The sequence below is a fragment of the Notamacropus eugenii genome, chromosome 5 (genome assembly GCF_028372415.1).
Source record: "Notamacropus eugenii isolate mMacEug1 chromosome 5, mMacEug1.pri_v2, whole genome shotgun sequence".
Classification (NCBI taxonomy): Eukaryota; Metazoa; Chordata; class Mammalia; order Diprotodontia; family Macropodidae; genus Notamacropus; species Notamacropus eugenii.
The window spans coordinates 10,775,326-10,797,712 of NC_092876.1; the positions used below are offsets into that span (position 1 = coordinate 10,775,326).

Genomic DNA, 22,387 nt, shown 5'->3' on the forward strand with positions numbered 1-22,387 from the left:
TCTAATTTGAGATGATGTCCTTATCTGAGCAGATGACAGGAGAAGCTGCCATGGGAAGCTTGAAGAGAGAACATAAGAAACAGAAGTTTCCCTGGGTGAGTGGGATAGAGGATCAAGAGAGAAAAAAGGAAGTTTGCCTAACTGAAGGGAAATCCAGTTGAGATGAGATAGAAAAGCACTGTGGAGTAGAGAGATTAGTGATTACGATTTGGATAAAGACTAAGCTTGGAAACAATGACCTAGAAGAAATCTGCAGTACTCCTGACGAAGCAGGCTCTATCTCCAAACAGAGGGGTAAGTGCTCAGGGCAGACTGAGTATTTTTTGGATATAGCCAATGGGTGATTTGCTTTGTTGACTCTAAATGTTTGTGATGGATTTTGTTTTTTCTGTTTTATTGGTGGGGGCGGTGAGGAAGAAGTAGGAGGGAGATAATTTTAGCTGAAAATATAAGATGCATGAGAGACAAAGGGTAGAGTTAAATATACACAATGATTACAATAATGTAAAAGGAAAGAACAACCATACATACACACACACACACACACACACACACACACACACACATCAAAAGTGAACATTGACAGTTTTTAAGGAGTAAGCAGGGCTGGAAAGAAGAGATAAGAGAGAAGGCTCACTCCCAATCCACCCCTTTGGGGAGGTAGGAAGTCACAAGTGTTGCACATTGCAAATGTATTAGAATTCTTTCAGTTTATCAATTAGTTGGCTGGTCTTTTTCTTTTTTTCCTTTTTTTGTCTTTAAAAAAATATTATTATATGAGATGGCTCTCTAGAAGGAAGGGGGAAGACTACTGGGGGAAACAATGATGATATAAAGAACAAGAAATATTTATTTAAAAAAAAGAATAGTGTTAGGAGTAGTGTGTTTGTCCTTCATTGCTGAAGAAGACCATGGCATCGGAGAAATGATGACATGACTTGCACTTGACTTTGTTTTGAGTGAGGGAGGGTTGTGCAGGTCACCAGCCTCACTTCTCCTCCAGAGCCATCTGAATCCAGTGAACAGATATTCATCAGGATGACTGAAGATGACCCAGGATGAGGCAACTGGGGTTAAGTGACTTGCCCAAGGTCACACAGCTAGTGAGTGTCAAGTGTCTAAGGTGAGATTTGAACTCAGGTCCTCCTGACTCCTGCAGTGCTGCTCTATCCACTGTACCACCTAGCTGTCCTGTCAGGAGTAGTAACACAAAGGCACAGGAGGAAGGAAAAGATTATGAATGGTTAAATTAATTGCAGAAATCCAGCAGCCTGGAACAAAGGAAATGGGTGATGGCCAGATCAAGGGCATGATTCAATCAATAAACATTTATTAAGCACTTACTATATGCCAGGCATTGTGCTAAGTGCTGGGATACAAAAAGAGGCAAAAGACAGTCCCTGCCTTCAAGGAGCTTACAATCTAATTGGGTGAACATCCTTTTGTGAGTAGTTGAAGTAGGAGTACGGTATACAAGTTGAAGAGACTGAGGAACTAGGTACTTAAAGGAACTTTAGTATGCATACTAACATCCTCTAGTGGGATGGTAACAATTGGGATGGAGAGAGAGACAGTGAGCCAGACACAACTCAATGAGAAAGGAGAGAGAAAATCCTGAAGGTCAGTAGAAAACAGCCATTAGGATTGGACAGAAGGAATCTGGAATGAGTTTGGAACAAGAAGAGTCTAGAATTGGTGATGGAAAGCATGAAGGACTTCAATACCCCCACTTGGACCAGTGAGGAAATTATTTTACAATTATTTTCTCATTTTATCCTCACAACAACCCTGAGAGGTAGGTGCTATCATTATGCACTTTATAGATAAGGAAACTGAGGCAGACAAGGCTTAAGTGACTTGCCTGGGGTCACACAGCTAGTAATCAGAAGAATCATGATAAGAGAAGGTGTTGCTAGTGCTCAGAGAGAATTCTTGTTCAGGCACAGATTCAGGTATCGACTACTGAGGTCCCTGCCACTTCTGAGATGTTCTGATTCTGAAAATCATTCCAACTTATATAGGGAGTGAACAAAGAATTGCTGACTTAAAGAGATGAAAGACTGAGGCAAAAGTCCCACATGAACAAAATATTGATAGCTGCCCTTTTGTTTGTAGCAGAGAACTGTAAACAAAGTGGGAGCCTATCAGTTGGGAACTGGCTGACTAATCTGGTCTATGAATGAAATGGAATGTCTGGGAAATGGAAGACTTGTGTGAAGTGGGCAGGACCAAGAGGACAATTCCTTCCATAGGCAACATTGTAAAGAAAATCAGCTGAGAAAGATTTCAGCACTCTGGTCAGAGCCCATCCAGACGTGAATGTGTGAAGTTATTTTGTTTGACTGACATTAGTCTCTACAAGGGAAAGCTCTAAACAAAAATGGGGGGCGGGGGGCCGCAGAGAAATTTAAAACCTCCATTTATAAATACTAGGTATTGACAACAACGTAAAATTCTCTTTTGCTCTTCTATGTCTTTGGAAAAGTTTGCTGCTGTTTGTCAAATCTGTCGAGGACAGGACTTACCTGAGCGAGCTTCCTCCTGGTCCCAGAGGCCATTCCCTCTGGCTCCATGCTTTCCTCTTGGATCAGGTCCAAATCCTTGGCAGGCTGAGCTGAAGAAGAAGAAGTATCCCTAAGGGGGACGAGTCTTGACTTTCCCCTCCAAGAAGGAGGCTGGCTATCCCCACAAGGACCTACAGAGACCAAGGGACCAAGGATGGCAAGAGTCCCTAATCTTGCCCTTAAGACATAGAATCAAACCAAAAGAGGGGGCCAGCAATCAGGGTCAGCCTTGGAAAGTTAGAAGGTCTGCACACTCCTACTCCTACTCCCCCTCCCAATTCCTGCTTTGGAAACTGGTGGAGTAGGAAGAGATTGGGTGTCCCAGATGAACTGAAACCAGCTGAATCAGAACTCTCTTCTTCCACCCCCCAGAGATTCTAGGCACCTGACTGATTGACCTAGGAGGAAGAGAAGGAGAGATGAGGCTGAACACAAGGAGGGTCCTGGGAAAGGAAGGTCTGAGTAGGACCAGGACAAGGCTGGGGCTAGAAGACAATTGAGGGGGATCTGAGGAGGGGTTGGGGTGAACTTAGATCTGAGGCAAGGAGGGCAGCTGATAGAAAAGTATTCAAGATGAGGGGGAGACTGGGAGAAAAACCCTGGGTCCTCAAAAGGAAGCTGAAGGCTGTAAAAGAAATCGGGGCGGGGGTTGGGGGTGGAGAACGACGACAGGAGGACTTTGAGCTGGAGCAGAGGGGAAATCTGGGAGATAAGATTTTGGGCCCAGTAAGAGTGCAGTGCGAGTGGGCAGAGTGCTGGGAGCCAGGAGAACTGGGCCTAAGAGTTATGAAAGTAGGGTGCCTGGGTCCCCGTTGTAGAGCTGGAGGGGAGGGGGTGATGGTGTACATGGCACCTGCACTCCAGTGATAGAGTTGAGGAGGAAGGGTAGACAGGACTCCTGAGTCCCCGTCCTAGGGCTGGGGTGCGGACAGGATTCCTTTGTCCGGGTGCTGCATCTCTACACTGGAGCTGACGGGCTTAGATTCTGTGGGGGTAGGGATGGAGATGGGGGTCTGGCTGCGGTCAGAAAGAATGGGCAGAGATCGGTGCTGGGGTGGGAGGCGCTGGGGTGTGGAAGGCAGGGTTGGGTGGAGATAAAAGCTAAGCATTAGGATTGGTTGGGGGAGGGAAGCCTGGGCACACTAACCTTGGGGTATAGAACGGGTTAGGAGTCGAAAGCAGTTTGAAGGCCAGCTCAGGGGAGGGGGCAGGGTTGGGAGCCGGCTGACCGCGAGATCCGGAGACTGAGGGTAGACGGGTCTCAAGGTTTGGGGCGTCGGCGGGGAGGGGCTGAAGGCCGAGGGAAGGTCCGGGCTGGGGGCATGCTGGGGGTGGGGCTAGGGGCTCCGGGCAGGAGGAGGGGCGCCTGGGGGCGTGGCTCGGGCAGGGAGCGGGAGGGGCGGGAGGCAGGTTCCCTTTGTCCGGAGGGAGGGGGCTCAAGGCCAGGTCGGGGAAGAAGGGGGAGCTGAGGTCCGGCTGTGAGCCAGATGCCGGGGTGCCCCGCGGGAGGACGGGGCCGGGGAGACTCACCAGGAGGATGGAGAGGTGGGGCGGGGTCCCGGAGAGCAGAGGGACAGCGATCGGCTCCCGCGGCCAGCCCTGAAGGCTTCTTAGAGGAGGAGTCCGGGGCTGACCAGCCCGAGGCGGGGCGGCGCAGGAAGGGGAAGAGGAGGCCGGGGCCTCAGTGGGCCGGGCCCGCTCTGGGCTCGGGGGTCCTCCTGGCTGCGGTCGCCCCGCCCCTGAGGCCCGGGGATTGGACCTTACATAGCGTGTCCCTCCCCCGTGCCCTGCACGGCTCCATCTTGGCCCGACCCAGGCCTGCAGTCCTAGGCTGCCCTTTCCTTCAATGGCCCAAGGCCCGCGGTGCTGCGGGGCATCTGCCTGGGCTGCCCCTGGGGGCTGAGATCCTGGCCCACCCTGGATGCTGGGGGGAGAAAGGACGGGGGGAAGCAGCAATGGGGGGAGAAGGAAGCGGGGGGCGGGGTGCTGTTCCTAACGGGACCCTGGGCTGAGGGCGATGGAGGGGGGATGGCGAGGGGGTTGTCTAAGATGATCCTGTGACCTTGGGGAGCAGAAAACGCGTAAAGTAACCCTCCTGGACGGGCCAGTCCATAGGAGAGGGGTTGTCCGTACAGGCCACGGACACAGGCAGAGCTGCCCCAGCAGACCCCAGGGAACCCGTGTCATGTTAGGAAAAGACTTGTTATGGGCAGATGCGTGGGGAGGGGAGCATTTCCTTTGGTGGTGAGAGAAAGTCTATGAAAAATTCAGGTGAGCTGGTTCTCCTAGACCCTAGCTCTATCTGTCCCTGCCAAAGAAGAGAGCTTTTGAGTTGAGCCACTGTCTTTAGGTCTTATTCCAAGTACCCAGGACTGACCTGACCTCCCATCCTATCACCTCGGGCCCCTGACTGGGTCTTGGGGGCCAGAACCTGCCACTAAGTGGGGAGAGCCTGTCTGCTCTGCTTTTCTTCGAAGGAGCCAGGTGCCCACGCCCTGCCCCTCCAGTAGGCATGGCCCGTTCTGAGGCTGGACCTCAGACCCCTGCTTTCCTCTTAGCCCCAAGCCCTGCCTTCTGACACTGGAATTCAGTGGACAGGGGAATGGCCCCTCTCATACTTGGGGCCTCTAAGACCACAAACCTCTACCCCAGGAACTCCATTCCCACTTCCCATGGGCCAGCACCCCTTTATTCCCTTTTCCTTACAGCTGCCTTCCATCCTGCCCTGGAACTCAGACCTTTTGGCCACTGATCAGAATCTCCTGGCTTTCCATCTCTCCCTCTGCCTTATTCCTCCCCAACCTTTTCTTCCTCAGGAGGACCTCCTTTCTGTCCACCCCTTGTTGCTCTCCCAATCTACTCCCCTCCCATACACACATTCCTGTCCTTTCTCTAATTAGGATCCCAAAGATGGCCACTCTAACTCTGTACTCTTCCACCAAGGAATCCCTCAATGCCTTGTCTTATCTAAAGTCCTGACTTATCAGACCCCAACTCCAAAGGGACCTTCCCCCTGCCCATATTGGAGTTAATGTGCAGGGTATGTGTGTCCACATGGGTTGGCATAGATTTGGCTCCTAGGGATTGGTCCTAAGGCTCCACACTGAGAGGCAATATTGGACTAGAATTATAACTGCCTCCTTCAATATTTCTAGTCGGGGAAATTTCTTGATTTAAGCCTCTTTTCTCATTGCTATACCTTTAACAGGAAAGGGGGGCTCTAAACTATATCTCCAAAGGCTTGGCTCACTTCCCACCAAATACCAGTTCCACAAACACCATCACATATAGACAATAACAAATAAACCCATTTATCCAGGCCAAGCAGCAGAGATGTGTGGATTAGAATATACTAGACAACATGCAGGGCCAGCTTACCCACTGAGAGCAGGATATTTCAGTTCAGCTCTTAAAACCCAGAAGTTTAATTTGGCAAGCTAAGGATAGGGACATGATTAAGGCATTAGCTATCATATATGTTGGCTTCTTCCTAATCTTTCCCACCAGAGATCTCTAACCAATCTGGCACCTCATGTGTCCTCTTTCAAAGGTGGAAGTGAAAAGAACTAGGATCTCTCCTCTCCCAAGCTCTGGCTAACTCCAGTGATCACCAAAGCATGGAATATTGAGTAATGAATATCCACTGGTGAAGACAATCTTATGTAAATGAACTTGAGCCACTGGTTACATTCCTCCTCTGGGACAAAACTTTTGGGAGTCCTTTGCAAAAATCATCTGGGGCAAGCTTGAACCTGTAATTATCCAGTATAAACAGTGAACCAGCAACTTCCAAAAAGGTTGATTTTTCTAACATCCTATTAATGGACCTATGATACTAATGAAACTAAAACCAGATGGGAACAGTGCGTGCAATGGCATCTGAGAGGGTGCTACAGGGACAACATGCCTGGCTACATGTTAGTCCTAACATATTTCAAATGTACACATACAGTACACAGCAATCAGTTATAAAGCAGAGCATGACTAACAAGACAAAGCTCGACAGCTACAACATAACACACCATCAGAAGGCCAATATTAAAAGTACAGCCCAACCATAAACATTAACATATATGCAAAACAACAGATGTTGCTAGAGCATTGACATAACACAAAATGTAATCCTATGAACATAACAGCAAAATAAGAATATTCAAACATGCAGAAATTCATGTCCAGCAATAAATATACAACATACAAGACACATTTCAAAAGGTCAATGTCACTGTTATTTTTCTTCAGTCATATCTGACTCCTAGTGACCCTTTTGGGGGTTTTCTTGGCAAAGATACTGGAGTAGTTTGCCTTTTCCTTCTCCAGTTAATTTTACAAATGAGGAAACTGAAGCAAACAGGGTTCAATGACTTGCCCAGGGCCAAATGGCTGGAATGTGTCTCCAGCTGGATTTGAACTCGGGTCTTCCTGACTGCAGGCTCAGCACTCTATCCATTTTGCCACCTCGCTGCCCCCATTATCACTAATGGGTAACCTTTTTTAGGGTGGCTCATACTGTCACAACTTAGCTAGTCATTTAATCTAGTTCTCTTGTCACTGACTGAAACCTATGTTCCTATAACCAAGGTAGTAATTAGTAAGGACTGACCAATAGGATCCTTGTGGACTTGTTTGTCTATACCTGGGCTGGCAGCACTGACTATCAGTGATGTTTGTGCCCTATGGGTTAAACATGTACCCTGGGAATCTCTGTAGCAGTCTGGAGGCAGGAAATTAGTTGCCTCTGGGTTCAGGTCTCCTGCTCTGTATTATACAGTTTCCTTCCCAGAATGCATCACTTTCAGCACCCATGTCTGGATCAGAAAAACTGCACAGTTGTGGATAGTTTCTTCAGTTTTTGTGAGTGTCCATACTTATTAGAAAGTACAAGTAATTCTCCTATGGGCAATAGGTGTTGAAGCGAATACTCCTGACAGGATCCACTCTATTCCCTGGAGTTGTTTTGTCAGCCGGCATGGTGTCCACTCTCTCTACAGTTTGGTATGGCTTAATTTTCCATCAGTTAGCTACCTCAACTGACAACAGTTGAGTAACAACTTTTCTCAACAGAACTCTTCCCTTGGTCTTCACACCATACTGGAGCATCAGGATGTCTTTTGTTTCCGTCCCATTTTTCTGAACTGAAGAGGTAGCTGGTTAAAAGACATCTCTCAGCTTCTCCTACAACTGCAATATGGACTATACTTTATCCAAGGTATCAGAACACAAGTCCCTAGGCAGGTGTGGTTCTTGTCCAAATATGGGCTTGGCACAAGCTGTACAAAACCTTATTCAAGCAAATTTAAAAGGACTGAAAGAAGTTATTGACTCCATGAGGTGATAAATATTAAAATAAAGTCATAAGGCTTGGACAATGAGAAGAAGATGGGAGGTATTTAAGTCAACTAATCTGGAAAACAACTGACCCGGAAAATATCAAGGTGACATAATTCAAGAATGAATAAACTGGGAGCAGCTAGATGGTGCAGTGGACAGAAGAGTCAGGAGGACCTTAGTTCAAATCTAGTCTGAGACACTTACTAGTCGTGTGACCTGAGGCAAATCATTTAATTCCAATTGCCCCCCAAAAATACAACCAACAAAAAAGAATGAATGGATAAGCCTGAAATCAATGATCAAGAAAAATGTCTACACATCATATTTCAAAAAATCTTGAAAGAAATGTTAGAAAAGAGAACAAAATGATCTTTTTGGAAAGGTTTCAGCTAGATCTCTATCATGTAGCTCGTGGTTTTAGATACTGTGTCATGTTAAGTAAAGGACTACTTAGGGTTATTTTCTGCTTTATCCTGTTTTTAACAGAAAAAATTGTTGACTTTGGCCAAAAGTATTTTTTTGCATCTGTTGATGTAATTGTATGAATTTGATTGTATTGAATACTAGTATGATGTATTGTATTTAGTTTTCCTATTATTGATTCAACCTGTTTAGACTATTGGGCAGCTTGGTGGCGCCATATTGCATAGAGTACCCAGGCCTGGAGTCATGAAGACTCATCTTCCTAAGCTCAAATCTGGCCTCAGACCTTACTAGTTGTGTGTCCCTGGGCAAGTCAGTCAATCTTGTTTGCCTCTTTCCTCATCTGTAAAATGAGCTAGAGAGAGAAATGCCATTTAGGGTTGGCAAAGACACTCCAGTGTCCTTGTCAAGAAAATCCCAAGTCTGGTCACAACACGACTGAAGCGACTGAACAACATTTAGAATATTGTCTGAACCTCTATCAAATTTCAAAATATTCATGATGAATATTTCCTATGGGGTTGACTCGGCTATCTCTTCACTGAGAGTTTTCCTGAAGATCATTTTTTATTTCTGGAATGACTCAGTTCCTTCACTTCTCTAAATTGCAACCACAATCCCAGAAGTCTATCAAATTGATGTCACAGAAAATCATCAATTTGAGAGCAGACTTTTGGTTTCCACACCTAAAGAAAAAAACAGAATTCCTCTCCTCTCATTCTTTCTCTGGAGACCGGAGAGGCAGAGGATCGGACACAAACCAGACCTTCAATTCAAAAAACATCTATTAAGTACCTACTGTGGGATAAGCACTGTTGGAAGGGCTGGCAAAAGATAATCCTTGTCCTCAAATTTACAATCTAACGGAGGAGGCAATATACAAACCTATATAAATAAAGCTATATAAAGGATAAATACGTAATTAACAGAGAGAAAGCACTGGTGGTAGGGGATGGCCTCCTCTAAAAGGTGGGATTTTAGTTGGGACTTTAAGTCAGGAAGGTCAGTATTTGGAAAGGAATCTGACCTTTTTTTCACTACCTTCTGCTTCCCCCCCTGCCCCTCCCCACAACCACACACAGAGACTAGAGGAACCAGACTTTGCTCAGGAAGGGAAGAAGTTTAAGAAAGGATGAGGAATGGGAGGGTAGAAAAGCATGGGGAGAAAATGAGGGGGTTGGGACACAGAATCCCTTCTGGGAATGATGACTAGGGTAGAAAGGAGTTCTTATGACTTGGTTGGGGCAGGGAGCCCAGGATGAGAAGTTCTAAGATGAAAGAAAAGGTTGGGAGAAAACCTGTGAATTCAATTAAGGAATGTAGGAGGAGGTATCAAGAAGCAGAAAAACCTGGAAAGGAAGTCTAATTTAGGGGAGCCCCAGTAGAGTCTTGGGGACAGGGAACCCTGAACGGAGCTGTAGTCTTTGCATTGTGGTACGATACTGTTTGCTTGTATCAACTCATTTTACTTTTATCAGTTCCTAAAAAATTCAGTGGTGCATAGAAGACAAATAAGGAGAAACTAGGGAAAACAGAAGCCCAGAAGCCATTGGTTAAAAAAAAAATAGGGAAATAGATGAATGGAACAGACTAGACATGGTAGACTAGGAAACAAAAGTTACCTTGCATTCACTAAGCATTAAAAGATAAATTATTTAGGAAACAACTCTATGACTGATTAAAGTCAAAGGCAACTTCTTCGGGAAACTGTAAACAGATCTGGCAAAAATTAGGCTTAGACCAACACCATAGTCCATATTAAAGTATCAGCGAATTTGACCTTAATGTTAAATATTATACCTAAAGCATTTAGAAGAAACTATCCCTATCACAGCCATGAATAGAAGAGGTATTCTCCACAAAAGATAAAATTACATATGTATCAATATACACATGTACATAACACATATATATACACATTTCTTTACATATTGTATTTATGCACAAAAAGTTGTATGTAATGAAGATTATCGATGCCACATACAATCCTGTTTTCTCTATTCATTGTTCTTCCCCAGTTTCTTTTGCTGTTTCTGCTTTGATACATGTCCTTTCCCACCCTCTCTCTATTCATTGTTTATGGGAATGCTTATATTTGATTTTTTTTGTCATATACTAAAAAAATTTTTTTAAAAATTCAAAGGAATTATCAGGAAGAATACAGCTACGTCCCAAGTAGTGGAAACGTTGAATCCCATGAAGCACTCACATTATTCACATTTGCACCATTTACAATGAACAGTTTTATGTAAACTACAGTCATTTGTTCTATCCCATTGGTAAGATGCAATGAAAATTTTTGACAAGTTTTTATCTGTTAATCAATGTAATATAATAAAGAATAAGAAAAACATTCTGATTCATTTATTACAAAGTAACACAAAATGTCAAATATTAAAATTTACTGAAAGACACACTGACAATTTGAAGGCATCATTAATATCCTTTAAAATATTTTAGGAGTATAGACTACATTGTCTCCCCTTTCCTTACATTTTTGTACAGGAGTTGGTAGGTGCAGAGAACTTTATCTACAGCTTGGCAAATTGGCATGCTCACATTCTCACATAATCAGCCAAGTGTAGCTGCATGACCTATGGCATTTTCGAAAATTATTTGCAATACTTTCAATGGGATGTTTCTGGTCTGTGATACTGCTCAACAGTTTCACTGAAATAACTTGAAAATCAGTCTTTGAAAACAAAGGTGAACATGGTTTCTCATCTGACAGCCAAAGAACTGGCAGCAATTGATGTTGTAGCTTCTGAGAGTGGGAGGAGTTTGAGACCAATAAATAAGGACTGGCTTTCATTTCAAATCTGTTTCCTCATTAGGCTCCCAATAAAAGCATTTGGGGATCCTTAGATGCTTTAAATGCTGGATGAGGTTTTTTTCCTTAGAAATGCTGAGTTCTGCAAAGTTTTTAAAAACGAATGTTAAAAATTGTTTTTACATACAACTGGGAAATAAGACATACAGGCAATGGGGAATAGAAATCTGTCTTGCCCTATAAGAAAATAGAGGGGAACAGGATAAGAGAAGGGAGGGGTGTGTAACAGAAGGGAGGGAAGATTAGGGGAAAGGGTAATCAGAATGCACACTGTCTTGGGGTGGGTGGAGGGGAAAGATTGGGAGAAAATTTAGACCTCAAAATCTTGTGGAAGTGAATGTTGAAAACTAAAAATAAGTAAATTTTTAAAAAGAAAGAAATGTTGAGTTCTTTTCCAGAAAACCTGTTTGATCTCCATTAAAAATCAGGACACTTGGAGACCAGTAATTTTAACATCATGGACTTGAACTTGATTTTTAAAAGGAATGAACCAACCAGCACTTGCAGTAAAACTTTCTTCACTATCCACTTCATTTCCACTTTCTTCCACGGTCTCAATAAACTTGAAGCTATTCATCTGATGTGAGTACACTGTTAAGAGGAATGGAATTTCTGTTGGAATCTTCAGTACCTTGACCTAAAAGATATTACATTTCTATCACCATAACACCTCTATTCCTTGTGTTTTTGGGGAAACCACAAAAAGCTCATACAAATTTGTCTTTTTTGTTCCATACTACATATAGACATTCTCCTATCTTGTCTTATTTTAGAATTACTATGACCATACCATGCTTGTGCCATTCAATTATATCACATTGTAGTTATAATATATGTGATAAGATATGACATAACATGTGATGTGATATGGTATATAACATAACACAATAATATAACATAACATAACATAATATTGATGGACTCCTAATACAGCTGCCCCTGGTCGTAATAGTCTAACTTTATTACAGGCCCACACTACCTATCTAGCAGTCCCCCTTCCACCAATCCTCCCACCTATGTCCTATCTTCTTTATATATGCCTCACTGATTACTAGAACAAAAGGTGTGGCCCTGAAACTCCTAATTCTCAGAGAAACAGCAGGTGTGGGAAGGCAGACACATGCCTACCCAGCCACGACCCCCAGATCCATTCCCACAGAAACAGGTATGTTCTTATAGTCAATCACATCACCCACCTAGCCCAAGATAGGACCACAATACCTTTCTATCTTGACCAGATAGGACCACAACAGCTAGCCAACTGCAGGGCAGCATGGCCAGAATTTTTAACCACCAAACCACAGATAGGACCCCTTCTCCATTACCTAATCCCTTAACAAACTCCACCTGCCTTTTAAAATATTAATCATATTCCTATATTCTATGTAAATTTCTGTTATGTAATTGTATCTTTACCCTATAAAAATCCATCTTGCTTTCTCTGAAGTTGCTGGTTCCTCTAAGAACTTAGTCTGCTTCATGATGGGTGTTAATCTCAATAAATGCTTATATTTGGATTAGAGGTGGTCTGACTCAATTCTTTGAGATGGTTCCACCACAATACATCATGAAACCTAAACAGTTTTTGGCATCTCTGAGTTTAAACCTGAACAAATATAATAATATAACATAACATAATATAATTGTCGCTCCCTTTACCGGGAGATTTTCCTGAGGAACATTTTTAATTGTCTAGAATGACTTTCTCAGGTTTTGTTTCTTTTCGCTTACTCTCTAACTTGATTATCACAATATCAGAATTCTGTCAAATTGAAGTCACAGCAAATGCTCAGCTTTGAAGAAGACTCCTTGGTCTGAGGTCTGCTTTCCTTACCTGAGGGAAAGAAATATATCTTTATATAGGAGGGATAGAAAGATACTCTCACATCTAATCTACAAAAAGAAAACTGGTTTTGACTTAGTGTGGGGAAGGACTCACTATACAAAAATATTTATAGCTGCTCTTTTTGTGGTGGCCATGAATTGGAAACTGAGGGGATGTCCATCAATTAAGGAAGGGCTAAACAAGTTGTGGCATATGAATGTGACAGAATGCTATTGTGCTATAAGAAATGATGAACAGGCAGACTTCAGAAAAACCTGGAAAGACTTACATGAACTGAGCTGAGTGAAGTGAGCAGAACCAGGAGAACATTGTACACAGGAACAGTAACGCTGTTCGATGACTAACTTAGATAGACTTAGCTCTTCTCAACAATGCAAGGATCTAAGACAACTCCAAAAGACTCAAGATAAAAAATGCTGTCCACATCCTGACAAAGAACTATGGAGTCTGACTGCAGATCAAAGTAGACTATTTACTCTCTCTTTTTGAGGGGGAGGTGTTTCTTCTTTCTTATGGTTCCCTCCATTGGTTCTAATTCTTTACAACATGACTAATGTGAAAATATGTTTAATATGAATGTATATGTAGAACCTATATTAGACTGTATGCCATCTTGGAATAAGGGGAGGGGGAGGAAGAGAAAATCTGGAACTCAAAATCTTATGGAAGTGAATGTTGAAAACTAAAAATAAATAAATAAGATTTTAAAATATTATGCTGCAAGAAATTATCAAGGGAATGGTTTCATAAAAACCTGGGAAGATCTATATGAACTGATGCAAAGTGAAGTAAGCAGAACCAGGAGAACAATTTATACTATAACATCAATAATGCAAAAGATAATCGACTTTGGCAGATTTAGTAAAAGTCTAATCAACACAATTACCAACCACAGTTCCAAAGGACTCATTGTGGAACATGCTATCCACTTTCAGATAAAACTGATGTACTCAAGAGAGCAGACTTAACTGTACTTTCCTTCGTTTTTTTTTTCTTTTTTTTAACCCAGTAACCTCTCTTCCTTTGAGGCTCATACTAGTCATATTTACCATCCAATCAAAATCCTAGTGGCTATTTTCTAAAGATCTCCCAGATACTCCCCTTTTTTCTTCAAGTAGCTCATTATTGACAGATACCAGTACCAATCTTTTTCTCCCCACCCAAATTCCTGCCCCCATACTAGGGGAACCTCACCTCAACCACACATAAAGATAGTCATACTTGATCCTGGCATCACCCACAAATGTACCACCTCTATGTTCAAGGAATTCCAAAATCTCCTTATCTGGCCACAATTGATCGGATTTTCACCTCTCCCTCTGTTTTCCCTTACAAAACTCTATCCACCCATATGGTGACTTTCAATCACTTGAATCCTCAATTCTGTCCCAGGCCATCTCCCCTGCACCAGCCATAATGACCCTTTGTTGAACCAATTCAACTCTACATTATTCCATGTTGGTGGGGTATATGGGGTGTTCAAGAAGGACTAGAACCTCTGGTGTGAAGGCTTGCCAAGTCCTTTTCAGGGCTGCTCATCCACCTTTAGTGTCTACCTCTCACCTGCGGTTTCAAGAAGCAGTCACACCCTAGTGTGTGGAGATAACCCCATGCTTCACCCAACCTGTGGATCCACAGGGCCTCAAACTTGTCAATGAGTTAGAGAGGTATCTACCCAAGCATGAGAAGACTTCCCCCAGCAGAACTGGCAGTTGGAACAACTGTTCCAATGGTCACGAAAGCAGCCAAAGCAGGCGCAGTGGAGCACTTAGAGCTTGGTCAGGTGTTGAAGACACCAACCTCATCCACTGCATCCTGGGCCATAGCCAGTCACATTGACTTTGTCTTGCCACTGGGCTTCAATGACTCTGGAAGAGTGAGTCAGACTACTTTGTACAACCCCGCCTTCATAAATCCAATTCACCCACAAGTCAAGACATCTCCCTGTAATGTCACTGGTCCTTTTCAGAAATGGACAAACAAGAAGACATCATCTTAAAAACGGCACTTGCTATCTTTTCCTCTGAGCCCTCTCCCCTTCCCTAGATCCGCCATGACTGTCAAGGGCGCCCCCATCCTCCCAGTCCCTCAGGCTCAAACCTAGGAATCCTCCTGGATTCTTCATCTCTCAGCCCAGTCCCACGTTCACAGTGCAAGGCTTGTCAATTTCACCTTTGCAACATCTGCCCAAACCTAGGAATCCTCCTGGATTCTTCATCTCTCAGTCCAGTCCCACAAGGCCTGTCAATTTCACCTCTGCAACATCTGCCCAAACCTAGGAATCCTGGATTCTTCATCTCTCAGCCCAGTCCCACGTTCAAAGCGCAAGGCTTGTCAATTTCACCTTTGCAACACCTGCCCAACAGGCCCCCTTCTCTCCTGACACTGCCCCCACCCTGGTGCAGACCTCCTCACCTCTCACAATAGGGGGTCCTGCTTCCCTCAAGTCTCTCCCCACTCTTGTCCATCATGTCACCTCCCCCCACCCCCCAACCTCCATCGATATCAGCAGGACTCCCACTGTCTCCAGGAGCAAATACAAAAGGCTGTGTTTACAGCCAGCTCCCCAGCCCCTCACCACCCCACCTCTGGGCTTTCTGGCCTCCCCCACGCCTGGAGTGCTCGCCCTCCTCTGCGCTGACCACTGACCTCCCTGGCCTAAACTCCCGCCTAGCCCAGGCGCCTTCCCACCCCCTTTCACCCCAGGGCTTTGCCTCCGCTGCCGCTGGCTGGGGCTACTTTTGTTTGTTAGCCTCTGTCCCCTTGGGCTCAGGGACTGTCTTCTTTTGCCTTCCAGAGGCACAGGGCCCAGCCCATAGTAGGTGCTTGTGGCCCAGATTGAACGCCCAGCTTCCTCCGCAGCTCGGACCAAAAGACTCTAAGAGACCCACGCTCGAACATCTCCTGACTGCCCCTATGAGGGCCAACATAAAGTATGGGAGGTTTTGAGCATGCGCACTCTCAGGAGCCCTACAACTCCCAGAAGGCTACGCGCGGCGTAATCAGCCTAACAATCACAGAACTCTGGTTTATTTCCTTCCGAACCTGGGCTACTCTGGAGCATGCGCACTCTCACCCAGGCCTCTGCACTACAGCTCCCAGGATCCTCCGCGTAGGACTTCCTATTCCGGCGGCTGTCTCCACGTGGGTGGCTGGGGCGAGTCCCCGCTGTTGCCTAGTGCGCTCCCGGCAACTGCGCCCCGCGGCGGCCGCCGCGCCAGTGCCTTTCGGCGCTCCGTCCGGACCCCGGTCTTGCCTTTTCGGGCAGCTGGTTCCAGGGGCTCGTCCTGTGCTGGGACAGCGGGGCCCGGTGCGGTGGGTCCAGCCTGGACGAGGGTCGCACCCCTTCATGGGAGACCCTGGCCAGGAGGGAGGGATGAGGCGGGAGCGGGAGGGGGAAAGGAAAGGGCGTGCCCCTCCTGGGTTCCATCTCCAGCCTCCGCGCATTTGCTTCTGAGGTTGACCTTCATCTCAGCCCCTCTCAAATCTCATTTCCCTCCCAGCCCGGTGTCAGGTGTGTCTTCCGTAGGAAACCTTCACCCGTGCGCTGCGACGGGATGCCCAAAACCCGTGCACGGTGCCAGGCCTACAGCAGGTGCCCAATCAGCGGCTCTTGGCCCGGACCCGCTTGCAGTAATTCTGCAGGGAGCACGCTTCTCTGTGCTCACGTCCCCCAAGAGGAGGGAGCCTTCCAGGCCGGCGGGAATGACCCCCACCCCTGCAGGGGGGCCTCCTCTGTGCCCACCTCCTGGTGCTCCAGCAACACCCCAAAGGAGCCAGAGGGCATCCCCTGGCGAGCAGTGGAGTGACCTGCCCGGGGTCACGCAGCCTAAGTGGCCACGTTTGAACCCAGATCCCTACCTCACTCCAGACCCAGCGGGAAGAAGGACAAAAATTCCAGACCCCAGGTGCCGACCCTGACATGTGGCCCGGGTGCTTGGGCTCTCCGCTGCTTACTTCATCATCCTAAATTCGGGCTTGTTCAGACACTTCCTTGTTAACTACCAAAAAAATGCAACCTTTAAAAAATAAATAAAATTGAAATGCAGCCTTTTGTCAACTAAGCTCTTATTTCACTCCCGCCCTGTCTTATCAGGTAGTGTGCATGGAGCTAGAGAAACCTCTTTTCCAATAAACATTTGCTATACATCAAACGGATCTTCTCCCTTTAGTGTAACAAAAAGCGCAGACATAACTAAGTATTTGCAGTGTTTTAGTGTGAAGAAGAGCACAACCCGGGTCACCTGTATTCATCCCTTCCTGGTGGCACCGTCTTACACTTCACCTTTCGAGATTACCACCAAAGCCCCTCTCTCTGCTCAGTTGTATGCAAAAAGAGGAAACTCAGTTCTCTCCTGGCATGTGCTGTTTTTCTCTGTCTTCTCAGAGTCTGCCCCCTGTCATGGCATGTTACCCACCAAAACACTAGGGAAAACTCTACCAGCTCCTCGTAGACTCCTCTAAGAATTCTCTTAAATGATATTTTATCACAAGGTCAAAGTTAACAGTTCTTTCAGTAAAGACATTTTCTCTGGCTTATAAAGACCATCACTCTTAACAGTTTCTCCAGAAGTCAGTTAAATTACCTATGTCTCCATATTCTATACCCTCTAAAAGACCTAGTACCAGCTAAGTAGGCCAGTCTTGGTACTACCATGTTAAATCTAACAATTCCTGCGTGGAACAGGCATTATGTAGGTTATTTGTTTCATGTACAATCCTTGTTTTCTGGTCTTACTGTGTGGAATTGTTCATGTTAGATATTAAGGATCATAATTTAAAAAACTTAACAGAAGTATCTGTCACCTCCTTGGGAGTGACTTTCAAAGCTGGTGTGCCATTTCAGGGGAAGTGTAGAATGGGACAGAGTTGTTTTCTCTTTCCACTCTCTCTGTCTTGTGGTGGTCTCATCTGCTCCTATAGGTATGATCATCATCTGTGTGAATGGTTCCCAGACTTTTATATCCAACCCTAACATCCCTCTTCAGCTACAGTCCCTCTTCACCATCGGGCTTTGAGACATCTTGACCATGAGACCCTGCACCTGAGAGCGCCTGCATACTCTCATTCGTTTGACGTACCCACCTCATTGCTCAGTCTTCACTTTTATACGTTTATAACTTATCATATATTTCTCTCTATATACAAAATCACCACCCTAGTATAGAAGGTTTTTTTTTTTAAAAAATAGGATTTATGCCCAAATATGTAAAAGAGGCAGTAAAATACAGAATTTCATTGATTGATAGACCTTGCTCTCAAGGGACAAAAACGATGTCAGAGAAGGGGTTGGATACACAGATTAGATTACTGTGGCCATACAGTCCAGAGGTCCTAAAATAAGTTGGGGGACTTTCCAAAGTATCCAGGCACCCTGCCCATGCTGGGTTTGGAAGTGAAATTTGAGCAAAGCAGGATGACAATATCTTTGTAGCATTCTTGTGGTTGTACAAGTGAGCCTCATAACTGGTAGCAAAGATTATAGTGAAGTATGAGGCCCATTATAAAGGCCTACTATAAGAACCTATCTTATCTAATTATCCCTATAGAATTTCTGTAAAACATCAAACTGATTAGAGTAGAGTAGGGGTCCGAATGAATCATTTATCACACTGATTACCTGTGTGGAGACACAGATTAGAGCCACGGACTAACCCTATAACCATGAACCTACCCAAAAGGCTTTCCTTGGTTCAATTTCCTCCTCCCTAAAATGTAGATCATAACTCCTTGCACATAATCCTTTGCACTATCTGTCCCACAGCATTACTATGAAGAAAAAACATTCATAAACCTCTGAAGCTTATAATGGCAACTGCATCTGAGGTTTCTAGCCAGAAGAGCTCTTAGGATTCACTTCATCCACATCCTCTGTATTTGTGAACCAATATTTTGTTCCCAAACATAGTACTTCACATTTATCCCAGCTAAATGTTCTCTTATTTGATTCAGCCGGAGGGTTTTTGAGGACTTGATTCTGTCTTCCTTTGTGTTAGCTATCCCTTATTAGCGTCCACAAATTTGATGAATAAGTTGACAGTACAGGATCAAGCCAAGGTGTTCCTGGGGATTATGGCACTGAAGACTTTCTGTCCCAGTCACAGAGAACTTCTGAAATCTCTTTTGTTTTGTTTTAATTTCACCCTTCCAATCAGGTCCGACTTCATTTAATTGTGTTATATTCTAGTAAACATTTCTCCATTTTCTCCACAATAATAGTAGGAGATACTTTATCAAAACCTTTTCCAAAACCCAGTTAAATTTTACATACATTTATTGAGTGGTGTGTGTGTGTGTGTGTGTGTGTGTGTGTGTGTGTGACACAGTTAGACCAGTGTTTTAGTAAAATCTCTTTAGTGGCTGAATGGAGGATGGAATGGAGTGGGGAGAGACTGGAGACAGGCAGACCATCCTTTCTCTCCCCACCTCCAAGCAGAGGTCCAGGCATGGAGATGGTAAGGGCCTTCACTAGCATGGGAGAGAGGAGAGAAGGGGGAATATTTGAAGAATGTAGCAGAGGTGAAATCAACAGGCCTTGGTTCCATATTGGATTTAGGGGGTGAGAAAAAGAGGAACCCAGGACGATTTCTGGGATTTCAGCCTGAGATACTGGGAGGATGGTGCTGTCCCAGGTTGATGTTGATGGGCTTTGTTCTCAAAGAGGACCATGACATCAGGAAGGGTATGTCATGACTCTACAATGGTAGGGAAGGTAAGAGGTGGGGAGGGTTTAGGGAGAAAGATAGTGAGTTCTGTTTTAGATATGTTGAGTTTTCTCAATATATCGAATTGGACATCCATTTTGAGAAAGGCAGAATGAGATTGGGGCAGGAAAGGTTGACTTGGAAAAAATCACCAGAGTCTCAGTTTCTTCACCTGTAAAATAGGGATAATGATCGCAACTACCACTCAAGGTTCTGAGTATAAAAAGAGATCCTCTTTGTAGAGTGCTTTATAGACCTTATAGGGCCTCTTCTGTTTGATCTTAGGTCATCAATCCCCTTGGGGAGCCTGCATATGGTTTGGAAAGCTCAGCCTGGACCATGTTTTCCTTGGAACACTTTTTTCTACCTTTGTTTTTCGTGGGTTTGTAGGTTGGAAAGGAAACTTGGAGCACTTGGTGAGGCACCAGTCTTTGTTATCCATCTTTGGCAAACTTTGTGAAATGTTTCTTGCTTTTAAATGTACCCATCAGGCTATTTGGGGACAGTTTTGTCCATACATGTGAGATTGTATAGCATCATGCGGCCTTGACTGTTTGGTGACTCTTCAAATTGGAGTTGAGTTCTGCATCCTAATTTCCATTCACGTTTATCTCTAATTCTTCTACTTTTGAGGCCAAATTAGGAGGCAGGGAACTTTTAGATAAGAGGAACCCTGGGTTTGGATAGTGTGTTACAGCGTATTGGACAGCGAGGAGGAAAGGAAGTTGGAGAAGGAGCAGAAACTTCCCTTAGTCCTGGAAGAGGTGGGGGTAGCTGGGAGCTTGGGCCAGTGTTCTGCGGAAATAAAGGTGTCAGCATATTTTTAAAAAGCAAGGCCATGGACATCAGGTCAAGAGACCCTAGTCTAGAGCGCATAGTATATACATTTTGACCAGTGGTGTGCCAGTGAATGTTTAACATTCCTCTTTCCAGGGGAAAAAATGTATATAGGATAGGCTTTAGAGTTCAATCTGTATTATTTATATTTCCCCCCACTATATCCTTAAATCTAGACAATTAAGGAAGCAATAAATCCAGATTTGACAATCAGCTCTCCCTGGCCATAGAAAATTGGCTCCAGTATTGGAGAAGTGGCTGATTCGAATCCCTGCCCCCCAAACTATCCCTGCCAGACCTAGAGGCCTGTATTGGGCTACCCGAGTTTTTCTTACCTCACCTCCGAGGTCTTCGGCTGGCCACGCCGGATGCACGTATGAGAGAAAGGACGTTCCAGAGTCGAACAGGGGTTGAGCTTTATTTCAGGGGTCTAGTTACAAATGCAGGGGAGTCTTCCTTAGGAGGAAGAGGGGGAGATTTCCTAAGGAGGCTAAGCTTAAGGGATTGGAAGTAGAAGTACAAGCGGGGAGAGAGGGGGAGGGGAGAGAGGAAAGAAAAGAAGCGGAGCCCTACTTTTCTCTTTGGCTCCACACGTGCTAAGAGAGAGCTTTCTGGCTTCCTCAATCCTACTTAATCTTCAGCCACACAGTTTGCATCTCAATACCATGCTGTTAGGTAACTAGGTGTGCTCCAATCCGGGACGACCTCGAGGGCAGGGAGACTCCACCCATCAGGTATCTCCGGGGGAGAGGCGGAAATACCCGAGCTAGCCGAGCTAGCTCAGTCTGACCTTCTCGAACCCCCGCTGTTCATGGAGGGCCTCGTAAGACTCTAAGATTTAGAAGTCCCACTTTTACCCGCCCGAGACCATCCACACGGAATTGAGCTTCCAGTCCCAACATATCCCCATCGGGAGAAGAAGATGGCTGGGGAGGGGGTGGAATAGCAAAGACAATCCTGCTTCCCACTGGGGTCATTTTCAGCAGCTACCCCCATTTTCGCCAAGCCTTTTCCCTCCTCAGCTCAGCCTGGATATTCCAGTTCCCTTCGAGTCTCAGGGGAAATCTCACTTTCCTCAAGCTAGTGCCCTCCTTCAGGGATTGTCTGCACTTGATCTGTGACCTCCAGACTCCCAAGAGCAATGTCTGGAAGCTTAAAATAGACCCTGGAGCAGTGCCCCCTTCTTATCCTAGTCGTGGCAAGAAGTTGGAGCCAGAGCTGCTTCCCCATCACCGTCCAGCTCCTATCACAAGATGCTCTGGCCACAGCATCCTACCAACCCCAGTGGTTTTTTACATATCCTGAACTTCACCATGCCAAACTGAAGGCCCTGTGTGAACGTCAGCTTCATCCCTGATTGTTCTGGATGAACATGCTGTATCCTGCTGGAAGAATAAGCCCCACGAGGGCAGGCACTATCTCACTTTATCCTATCTCAGGAAATGGGCACTTAAGAAGTAGGGGGACTGATCTCTTCTTTCCTCTGGTTTCCTCAGACTGGAAACTATCAGGACTGTTATGATTTCCCCTGCAATCAAATGTCCATTTTCTGGTCACAGCACTGTCCTATATCTCCCAGCCACTGGACCAACACTAGGGTAAAGTTGATATAGCCTCTACAAACAGCATGATCCTTAGACCCCTGAGTCCCTTCTCCAACCTGCTGCCCCTGCCAGTGGAGCAAAGGCTGGAGGCCAAGCTGGCCTGGGGCCATTTTGTCTTCTGGGTCCTGAGCTGCCACAGCTGTTACCATGTGGCCAGTCTCTGAGGGGTGGGGAAGCAGACAGTCTATGGTCAGGACCACCCTAAAGCCTTTCTAGGTGGGTGTAGCACTGGGGAGAAGGGTTTGGTC

The 22,387-nt window shown here is 45.2% G+C and overlaps 1 protein-coding gene and 1 long non-coding RNA gene across 4 annotated transcripts in view; both read right to left on the reverse strand.

Moving 5' to 3' along the window:
- Positions 1–4,282, reverse strand: part of LOC140503318 (uncharacterized) — a 32,346-nt gene extending 28,064 nt beyond the window's left edge. Inside the window, exons 1-2 of one of the 3 annotated variants that reach the window (XM_072607198.1) lie at positions 4,095–4,282; positions 2,526–2,614 (exon numbers count right to left, since the gene is read on the reverse strand). In XM_072607198.1, the coding sequence (XP_072463299.1) occupies positions 2,526–2,573 (48 nt within the window). In that variant the 5' untranslated portion in view covers positions 2,574–2,614; positions 4,095–4,282. Of the gene's footprint in view, positions 1–2,525; positions 2,696–3,417; positions 3,675–3,711; positions 3,940–4,094 lie in introns of those variants that run through there. The other 2 variants (XM_072607200.1, XM_072607199.1) reach the window with 2 other exon arrangements.
- A 1,579-nt stretch (positions 4,283–5,861) lies between these two features.
- On the reverse strand, positions 5,862–15,970 carry LOC140503322 (uncharacterized). Its single transcript, XR_011966772.1, has 3 exons — positions 12,880–15,970; positions 11,644–11,739; positions 5,862–11,230 (listed from the first exon to the last, which is right to left on the reverse strand). It is a non-coding gene; the product is annotated as an uncharacterized lncRNA (long non-coding RNA).
- Positions 15,971–22,387: the final 6,417 nt, after the last annotated feature.